This window comes from Hemibagrus wyckioides, linkage group LG03 (genome assembly GCF_019097595.1).
Source record: "Hemibagrus wyckioides isolate EC202008001 linkage group LG03, SWU_Hwy_1.0, whole genome shotgun sequence".
Lineage (NCBI taxonomy): Eukaryota > Metazoa > Chordata > Actinopteri > Siluriformes > Bagridae > Hemibagrus > Hemibagrus wyckioides.
Genome location: NC_080712.1, coordinates 35,012,525 through 35,023,856, shown reverse-complemented (window position 1 = coordinate 35,023,856; position 11,332 = coordinate 35,012,525). Strand labels below are relative to the sequence as shown.

Below are 11,332 nucleotides of genomic sequence, written 5' to 3'. Positions count from 1 at the left end.
TTAATTCACACAAGTGATGGAACTGGAAGATATTTGTGGAAGTGCAGCATTTAATACTCTCTGAGATTTCTCTTGAAGGAGATGAATCCAGCTCAGAGATTTTCCTGCATTCACTCAGCTGTAAGGATTTAAGTGTAAGATAAAATCAGCTTCTCTGAACTAGTGTTCATCATTTATGGAATTAAATCATTCTTCACTTCTTTGGGAAAGAAACAGATTCAGTGAAAAAGATCCTCATCAACAAAACCTGCCAAAAAAACACCAACCAAACACAAATAAACACCAACCAAACACAACCAAACACAACTAAACACCAACCAAACACAAATAAACACCAACCAAACACAACCAAACACAACTAAACACCAACCAAACACAAATAAACACCAACCAAACACAACCAAACACAACTAAACACCAACCAAACACAAATAAACACCAACCAAACACAACCAAACACAACTAAACACCAACCAAACACAAATAAACACCAACCAAACACAACCAAACACAACTAAACAACAACCAAACACAAATAAACACCAACCAAACACAACCAAACACAACTAAACACCAACCAAACACAAATAAACACCAACCAAGCACAACCAAACACAACTAAACACCAACCAAACACAACCAAACACAACTAAACACCAACCAAACACAACCAAACACAACTAAACACCAACCAAACACAAATAAACACCAACCAAGCACAACCAAACACAACTAAACACCAACCAAACACAAATAAACACCAACCAAGCACAACCAAACACAACTAAACAACAACCAAACACAAATAAACACCAACCAAACACAACCAAACACAACTAAACACCAGTCATTTCCTGCTCACGCTCAGGGACATTTAAACTAATGTAATGTGAATGTAATAAAATACAGATGAAACTCTTCAGCACTTTGTATCAGTCACAATGCAGAAACACACAAATGAAAGGAAACATCACAATATTCACATAAGCTCAAACAAACACACCACACTGACTGACTCGAATCTTTTACCTGAAACACTTAAACTCCGTTTCGGGATAAAAATAAAAATTAAAGCGAGCTGAAGTCGCGCGCATCACGTTACCATATTTTATACTAGAGATTCTGTTGACTGAAACACACACTCTCTCTCTCTCTCTCACACACACACACACACACAGGATGAGAGAGGATCTTACCTTGCTGACCTTGAGTCCTTCATGTCCTATGTGTTTAGCCGGAGGCAGTAAAGAGACTGGAATCTCTTCCGCGCCTTCTCCTCGCGCCATAAACAGAAAAAACGAGTCTAAAATACATACATAAAATGAATACATAATATATACATAATATATAAATACATAATATATACAAACACATAAAATACATGAAATACATTTCAGTGTTCAGTGTTATGGCGTTATGTTTCCACACTTACTCCCAAATACTTGACGTCAATGTCAACGATTGGTCTGAAACTGAAGAGAGAAGGGGCGGGACGAGTTTATAAACAACACTTCCTGTGTAAGAGCTCAGTCAGTGGAGTGTTTCTGAGTGAATCATGGATCTGCTCTTCATTTATACACACACACACACACACACACACTCTGACACCAACCACCCCACCCCCACCCCCCGCAAACCGAATCAATGCTGAAATTTCAACTTTGTTTGAAAATCTTACTCTGTCTGTTTCCTACGTAAACTTTGGGGTGAACATGTAACTTCCTGAGGCTTTTAGTCCCAGATCATCTCACCCCTTAGGTCTATCTGGATTTAGATCATTCTCAAGATCTAGGATCTAGATCCTTCTCAAATCTGTTAGCAAATCCATGCACAATTATCCATTAGCTTACTTAGCTAACTAAAGCCTAACTAGCCCTACACCACATCATTAAGATAATGACAGATTTATTCACACACACACACTAAAATCCTTCAACACTGCGTGCTAACATTAGATTCATAGTAAAGAAAATGGTCATTATGATGACCACAGGTTGTGCTGACCTCTACGTGTTGAACTCTTGTAAGATTTACATTTAGATTTACATTTCTGGCATTTGGCAGACGCTCTTATCCAGAGCGACGTACAAAAGTGCTTTAAGTCACTATCATTGAAAACATTAACAATGGTTCAATAGGTCACAGACTTAGGATACCATTCGCCTAAAATTGGAAATTTTTTTATTTATTTATTTATTTTTAAATAAACCATAAACAGTGAAAGGTAAGAGCTAGTTTAAAGGAAGTTAGGAAAGTTAGTTAGGAAAAGGTAGGTCTTAAGACGTCGTTTGAAGACAGTCAGAGACTCTGCTGTGCGGACATCTAGGGGAAGTTCATTCCACCACCTCAGTGCCAGAACAGAGAACAGTCTAGATGAATACCTACCTTTTACCCTGAGAGATGGTGGGACCAGTCGGGCAGTGCTAGTGGATCAGAGGGAGCGAGGAGCAGTGCGAGGAGTAATAAGATCTTTGAGGTAAGATGGTGCTGGTCCATTCTTGACTTTGTAGGCAAGCATCAGTGTTTTGAATCTGATGCGTGCAGCTACCGGAAGCCAGTGGAGGGAATGCAGCAGTGGGGAGGTGTGGGAGAACTTAGGCAGGTTGAATACAAGCCATGCAGCTGCATTTTGGATCATTTGCAGTGGATGAGTTGCATTCAGAGGAAGACCTGCCAGTAAAGAGTCCAGTCTCGAAATGACCAGAGACTGAACAAGCAAGATGAAATGGTGTGTTACTGAGGCAGGGCAGGAATCTGAACATGAAAGAGTCTTTCTTCTGTTCTACAACTTAAAACTAATCCTGCAGGTCAGGCCACGGGTCCTGGGTGGTCAGGTGCAGGACGGGGTCATCCCGACACCTACTACAACTTCCTCTTTATTCTGCTTTCTGTTTTTTCTGTGTTTCTGCATTACCTTTACATCTTACCCTCCACAGACCTGCAGATAAATATCTTACAGTTGGAGTCTGTGAAGTTCAGAATGATGTCAGGAGTTACTGGGACAGTTCCCTGACAGACCACCAGAGGGCGCTGGCAGGTGCTTCATCATAGCCTGCTTTGTGTGTGTGTATTCCCCACGTGTTTTGTACCCCTCCCCTCCCCTCCCATTGTTCTGTTTTCCCGCCATGTCACCTCTTCCCCATTAACCCTAATGTTCTGTCTATATTTATCAGCCCTTTTGTGCCTGTCTTGGTCAGTCATTCTTTATTGTTTTTTGTTACTTGTTTGGTCAGACACGGTCGTGTTCTAGGTTCCCGTGTTATTGTTGCATTTTGTTAATCATGTTTTATTTGTCCAGTGTCGTGTGTTAGTTTGGTTTTAGGTTGTAATAATAAAGCAGTGCTGTATTTTATCCTGCATGTGGGTCTGCTATACTGTGTGCGGGAGCTCGCGACTATCAATGAGATCCGGGGTCAAGCCTCACTTCGGGTGATGTCTCCTGATTGTTAGAAATTAAATAAATGTGTCCATGATGAGCCCAGCTGAACCACCTGCTGGACTTCCAGCACCAGAACCCCACAAGAACCAGCAGGATGGAGGAGCTGGAGACACACACACACACACAACCCTCTGTTCTTCTTACACACTCTACACTAAACATTTTCTAGAATTCTGTTCTGTTTAAAAATCTCAGAAACAGAACCTGGATTTATTCCATTTATTGATTTTTGTATAAAAAGTCAGGATATAAACTGTACACACTGTAGATGTAAAAGCTGAGAGTGAAAGACAGATGAATAAAGGAGATGTGTGTTCATGAAGACTGCTGCTGTGTGGTGTCTGTTCACACTGGAGCTCTGATCTTCCAGTTTACTGAATTCACTAAAATATTCTTCTCAAATGTCTGGATTCATAAACACACTGGGATTTTTCTTCATGAAGGTTTGAAAGTCTGCTTCCATTATTTATCTTATTCCTGCTCTTCAGGCTCTCTGGAAGCTGCTTTGTCTTCAGTCTCTGAATTCTCTGAACAGAAATCAGGAGGAATAATCAGAGAACGCCTTTTTCTGATCTTCACCTGAGGTTCCTCTTCTGGATCATCAGGATCTTTTCGATCTTCAGGATCCTCTGCAGGTTCAGGGTCTGTTAGCTCTTCAGGATCTTCTGCAGGTTCAGGGTCTGTTAGCTCTTCAGGATCTTCTGGATCTTCACCTCCTCTCATACTGGTGTTGACTGGTGTGTGTTGCCTCATCTGTACAGTGAGGAAGACCACCACAATTAAATCAGTACAAGAGCATCATGGTGAGGTGATGAAGAAATGTTTATTCACAAAATATAAAGAGGGAACATTGAGATTTCTCTTGAAGGAGATGAATCCAGCTCGGAGATTTTCCTGCATTCACTCAGCTGTAAGGATTTAAGTGTAAGATGAACACCAGGTTTTAATGAAATAAAATCAGCTTCTCTGAACTAGTGTTCATCTTCATATCTGAAAGCATGAAATACTTTTTAAGAAGTCTTTTTATTCTGGTTACAGTGAAGGAAAAATCATTTATGGAATAAATCATTCTTCACTTCTTATATTTACAGTACAGGTCCAAACACCAAACAAACACCAGTCATTTCCCTCTCAGAGAAATCTGCCCTAATGTAATGAGAATGTAATAAAATACAGATGAAACTCTTCAGCACTTTGTATCAGTCACAATGCAGGAACACACAAATGAAAGGAAACATCACTTACTGTGAAGGACTCTGCAGAGAGAAAAGGAGAAGGAGATGAAGGAGAAGGAGAGATATTACAACGGAGACATATCCAGGTGGGAGTGAAAGAGAAACTGAGGACGGTTACACTGTGGCAATCCTCCAAAATATTCCCGCCATGTGCGTGCGTGTGCGCGCGCGTGTGTGTCGCATGGGTGTCCGATCTTATCCAGAAAGGACCGGTGTGGGTGCAGGTTTTCATTCCAACCAAGCAGAAGCTACACCTGATTCCAACTGGCTAATCAGTAGATCTTGGCTCTCAGTAGACTCAGGTGTGGCTCCTGCTCCTTTGGAATGAAAACCTGCCCCACACCGGCCCTTTGCGGATCAGACTGGACACCCCTGGTGTATTGCGTCAAATTAGCGCCATAAGTACCGTACTCGTAAAAAACTAAATAATACAGGTAAAAAAAATAAAACACGTGAATCATAAGGTGCTAGTTTGTTCTTTCCAGGTTGTCTGTTTGTTCTTCCAGAAATCACAAGCAGAGATTTATGTAGATTAGGGGGCGGGATAAAAGTCTCCATTGGTCCACTGCTTCTCAACCTACTGCCCTTCACTAGCCAGTCAGTATAGTGACGTCACTGACGCGCGACTCCGCCGGTTAGTGTTTGAAATTGAAATTAAAATTTTGCGGGCAGGTTGGAATGGGCGTGGAAATGAAATCACGGGGAACCTGCATAAAACTGCAGCAGTAATAAAACTCCTGCAATGGGCAGAAACAGAGGTGCAGAGTCCAGTACTTTTAAAACATTGTAAAAATCTGTACTTTACAAATCAAACAAGTTCATCTTTTATCAACAAGAACACTGGTGTAATGACAGCCCTGATCATTCAGACTAAAGCTGTTATCTCTCCTGGTTTCTGGAACAGTGTTTATTCTTCTTTCCCACAGGCGGTCTGTCTCCTGAACAAACCGGGGAAAGAGCTAAAAGTGTCATAAAGAGTAAAGCAGCAGACTTTCATATAAATCTGCAGATCTAGCTTTTATTAACGGTCATCTTGAAAACATTGCACAGGGAATCTCTGCTTCATTACTCCACCAGTATGCACTCGGCCATGTCCTGGTCAGTGCATGTGTCCATCTCTGATCCTGCTGAACCTGACCCTGTATCTGACTGACCTGAGCCTGTATCTGACCCTGTATCTGACTGACCTGAGCCTGTATCTGACCCTGTATCTGACTGACCTGAGCCTGTGTATCCGGTGTACCGGTGTGAATCTGTCCGGTGTCCCGGTGTAAAGACAGTGTTGCTGCACTGAAATCTGTCTGTCAGTTTCATTTAGGATTTTTTCCAGAGAGGAGAGTTTTCATTAAGTGACCACATGATGGCGCTGTGGCTCTTCTTTTTCCTTTACTGCGTTTATACTGACCGGCACAACATTCACACACACTGCATTAGAACTGTGTGTGTGTGTGTGTCAGGTTGGGTCTGTAGTTTATCCCTGTAACAGAAACACACACACTTTCACAACTACAGTGTGTTTTAGCCAGTGAGAGAAAACCACAGAACTTTAACTAATCCCACAGACACGGAGAGACGTGAAGCTCCACAGAGACTGAATCACGAGCTCACCAGATCAGGACTGAACCCACTGCTACCTGACTGTACACCTGCTACACTCCATTACACACACACACACACTCTCACACACACATACACACACACACAGAGCGAGACATTCCACTTATACACACGTGTAGATATTCCTGTTAGTGAGCTCTATTTAAACACTGAAAGTAAAAGCAAATGCCGGACACAGGTGTTACACACACACACACACCGACTTGACCAGGTTCTGCTGTAATTAAACAGCAGTATAAATTAAACTTAAAAATAATAATAATAATAATAATAAGTAACTAAATAGAGTTTATATAGACTATACGGTGAGTTTATGACAAATTACACGTGATTACACCATGGTTATTATTATTATTATTATTATTATTATTATTATTATTATTATCAATATTAATAAAACGCGCCTCCTTTTTTTGTGCGTCATTTTCGGGAAGTGTGTGTGTGTGTGCGCGCGTGTGTGTTTGCGTGTGTGTGTGCGTGTGTGTGTGTGTATGAGCGCGCGAGTCCCAGAGGCAGCTGTGTGCGCGCGCGATTCCTCTGACAGGCGCAACTCGAGCACACGAACAGACAACAGCTGAAAAACAAACAAACAAAACAAACAACAAACAAACAAATCGGAGCGCCCCGCTGGCGGATTAACACCGGGAGAGAAAAGGATTATTCTGGGAATTGTTTTTTTGTTGGAGCATGTAAACGCGCAGACTCCGGTGGAAGATGACAAACAGCCGCGCGGAGAGCGAGCTCACGCGCACGGAACCGGATTGTGCCCGCGCGGAGCGGCGCTCGCGGAGTGCGCCGAGGCCCCAGCTGTGCCCGCTGCTGCCAGATGTGCCGTTAGCTTAGCATAAACCCATAAAGACTGTACCGGATATAGCGCGTTAGGTTTTAGCCAGTGTGTGTTTTTACGTGATTGTCACTTTATCCTCTCACTCTCTCACATATTCTGACTAGAAATGCAAAATCCGATTAGCATAACCGCTAGGCAGTTAGTTTGGCTAATCACAGCTAGCCAATTAGCATAACCGCAGGCATCTGGTGTGTAAGCTTAGCCGGCTAATCACAGTTAGCTTAGCTAGCTGGACAATTCCTCAATATCCGATTAGCTCGGCTAATTAGGCGATTAGCATAACCGTGGGCAGCTAGTGGGAGCTAATCACGGTTAGCCAATTAAACCTACTCACTAAAAGTCAGTCAGAGGAGAAGCTGAGGGGAAAAACTCGAAAGGATTTAATTCAGTTAAATAGTCATATCCAGGTCGTGTCGCTGGTTACTAAGTTAGTTAGTTAGCCGGTTGCTAGCTCCTGTAGAGCGGTGTGAGCGGGCTGCACTGAGCGCGCAGGCCGATGAGGAGAGCCCAAACCCGGGCACGGGCCACGGCGTCGCTCCGCAGGCATGCAGCAGCCCGGATACGACTTCTCCAGCGAGGAGAACAGCTCCAGGTGGAGAGGCCTGTTCGTGCCGGCGCTCAGGAAGGTCAGGGTTCTTCACAGAACACACACTTTTACTAACATCATGTCTGGGTGATAAAACATCAGTTTCATGTTTTCTGCTGAAAATGAAATGGCTGTATAGAAACAGTTTGCAGTGCGTTCAGTATTTAATAATAGATGAATGTTGTACAGCATGACACAAGGCTGTGTGTGTGTGTGTGTGTGTGTGTTCGCCGACTTTTTTCTCATTTATTTGTCTTTATCACACTGTGTGTGTGTGTGTTTGTGTGTGTGTCTCTAAACATTTCTCTCTTTATATTTTGCTCCATTTTTTACCTGAATATCAAACTCTGCAGTGAAAATGTACACATTCTACTGAGTGGTTATAAAGCTTCATAAAGCTGTAATACAGCATCATGCACGGCGTGATCAGAGGAAGAGGAGGAGGACAGATTTGGAATCATTTCATTTATTCATCAGTAAATCTCCAGAATCCTCAGACAGAAATCAGACAGCTGTGTGAAGGAAAGAAAAACAGACTTCCTGATCAGGGGAGGTAAATTATACCTGAACTGTAAATAAACCTGAAGTTAGAACATTCTGAGCAGCGAGCGGTCAGAGACAGGACCAGAAGACCACTCGGACACGTCTCTCTGAGCTGAGGAGGACTGATGAAAGATAAATGAAATCAGATCTCGCATCACTCTCTGATCAGATGAGCAAAACCAGCTAACTTCTGAGGAGTCATCTGAGGCAGATGTTTGGATTGTCACTTTAGTACAGTTTTCTTACAGCAGGTGTGTGTGTGAGTGTGTGTGAGTGTGTGTGAGTGTGTGTGTGTGTGAGTGTGTGTGTGTGTTAGAGTGTGTGTGTGTTTATAAATGCTGTAACAAGTTTCTGTTTTTATACAAGATGTTGTGTTAAAAACAGGCTGAGACAGTGACGTCAATGCAGACCTGACTCACTCTATGTGGAGTGTGTGTGTGTGTGTGTGTGTGTGACTCGCACAGGGGTTTCCCTCTGTTCGCTAGAGTGCTGCTAGCATGCTAGTTGTCGTGGAAACGGAGAGAGAGAGAGAGAGAGAGGAGTGTAACCGAGAGTATTAGTCATGTTGTGTTGTGTAGGTGTGTGTGTGAGTGTGTGTGAGTTTGTGAGTGTGTGTGAGTTTGTGAGTGTGTGAGAGTTTGTGAGTGTGTGTGAGTTTGTGAGTGTGTGTGTTTTGGTGTCAGAATAAACATGCAGAAACACGTAAACAAATCTGTTCAGCTCTTCTGATGTGGAGCGAGTGAACACAGTGCATGTGCTGCTCTCTGGATCAACCCTGTGGAGTCACTGACACCGAACCAGAATTTATTAGTCTCCTCTAACAGCAGGTCCGTTTTTATGACACTGGAGACTCCTTCCACACTTCGCGCACACACACACACACACACACACATCTCCTTAGAGAAAACATTAGCTCATTAACAAAACACTTTAATCAGTGTGTGGGTGTGTGTGTGTGTGTGGAGCGTGTGCTGTACACATCCCTGTGAATGAGCGGTTGCTATGGAAACAATAAGGCATCAGAGCGAGTGTGTTAATATAAACCTGTGCTACAGTCAGTATCACCACCTTCTGACCAATCCGAGTCCGTACCCTAATCTCTAATTACAGAAGGAGTGAACAGCCTGTGTGAGAGGGAGTGAGAATCCCCAGTTACACTGAAGTATGTGTGTGTGTGTGTGTTCACTTCTGTTAGCATAGGACTGTAAGTGTTAACCACACACACACACGCACACACACACACACACACACACACATGATTAATCTGTGTATGCAAGCGTGTGAGATAAAGTAATGGTAAATGATGTAATGCTTACTGAATCACATAATGACACGTCTCTCTCTCTCTCTCTCTCTCTCTCAAAAACACACACACACACACTCTCAAATTACCAGCAACATGAGTGCACACACACACACACACACACACACACTCAAATTACCAGCAACATGAGTGTACACACACATACTGATTACCATCAAACACTTTGTTTGTTTTTCTATCTGTTTATCATCTGTATGTTTATCTTTGTCTGTTTTTTTCAATCTTGTTGTTTTTTCTATATTTAAATAAACACACACACACACACACACACACACACACACACACACACTGTTGTTCTCCTTTCTTATGTCTCCTCCTGTCCCACACATCAATATTCTACTGTCTGCTGCTATCTGTGTGTGTGTGTGTGTGTATCCCCCATGGAGCATCCATCAGTGCTTAATGGAAGAAAACCTGTAACACGACACCAGTGCAGAGAGTGATACCCAGCCTGACTCTCATTCCTCTGTGTGTGTGTGTGTGTGTGTGTGTGTGTGCTATCTCTAGATAGCGTGTGATGTCGCTTCATCCATAGCAATGTATTATTTTACAGTACTTTAAAAATGCATGTTCATATTGCTAATGGTACTAATACTTGTGTGTGTGTGTGTGTGTGTGTACGTGTGTGTGTGTGTGTGTGTGTAGGTGCAGTTACAGGTGCATCCAAATCTGTCAGCTAATGAAGATGCTCTACAGCACATTGAGGAGCTCATCCTGCAGCTGCTCAACATGTTGTGTGTCAGTCAGCCCCGAACTGTGTCTGACGTGGAGGTACACACACACACACACACACACACTCACACACACACACACACACACAGTAATACATTCACGATCCGTGTCGATCTGAAGAAGATTTCTAAGATTTCTTTTAACATGTAAATGGAAGTTCAAACATTTAAACACAACAGCTTTCTCAATCTGTACATTGCACAAGTGCATTTGTGTCATAACACACACACACACACACACACATACACACACATACACACACACACAGGGAAGAACAAAGCCACCACAAAACACACACAAACACACACACACACAGTGTAAAAGATTTGAGGACAGTTGTGAAGGGGATGTGTGACACCAAGTTCTTCCTGAATACATGAAGGCTGTGCTTTAGGGTTTAGAGTGAAGATAAAATTATAGACTAGAATTATTTACTCGTGTTATAAACATGTTATAGCACAAACGTATGGAGAGCTGATTTATGGATCTTTATTACTCGTGTTATAAACATGTTATAGCACAAACATACGGAGAACTGATTTATGGATCTTTGTTAGGTTTATTCTGTTCTCATGATAAATTAAACGCTAATCTTCATCTTCACTTCTCAGTATTTTCAGTACAATATTAGTTCATTTTCTTTTTCTGGTTTGTGATCAGCTTTATCTTTTTCGTCTTCTCCTCATCCTCATCTTGCTCCATGCGTAGGAGCGCATCCAGAAGACGTTCCCGTACCCCATAGATAAGTGGGCCATGTCCGACGCCCAGTCTGCTATAGAGAAGCGCAAGCGCAGGAACCCTCTCCTGTTCCCTATGGACAAGATTCACCCTTTACTCAAGGTTAACACACACACACACACACATACATACATACATACATACATACACACACACACACACACACATACATACATACATACATACATACATGCTCACACACACACTCACACACACATACATACATACACATACATACATACATACATACATACACATACATACATACATA

The 11,332-nt window shown here is 42.4% G+C and overlaps 1 protein-coding gene across 1 annotated transcript in view; it reads left to right on the top strand.

The window, feature by feature from the left end:
• The first annotated feature begins 6,776 nt into the window (after positions 1–6,776).
• sos2 (son of sevenless homolog 2 (Drosophila)) overlaps positions 6,777–11,332 on the top strand; it is a 16,683-nt gene continuing 12,127 nt past the window's right edge. The window contains exons 1-3 of the mRNA XM_058384053.1: positions 6,777–7,764; positions 10,237–10,362; positions 11,032–11,163. Of these exons, the coding sequence (XP_058240036.1) occupies positions 7,684–7,764; positions 10,237–10,362; positions 11,032–11,163 (339 nt within the window). The 5' untranslated portion in view covers positions 6,777–7,683. The remainder of the gene's footprint in view (positions 7,765–10,236; positions 10,363–11,031; positions 11,164–11,332) is intronic.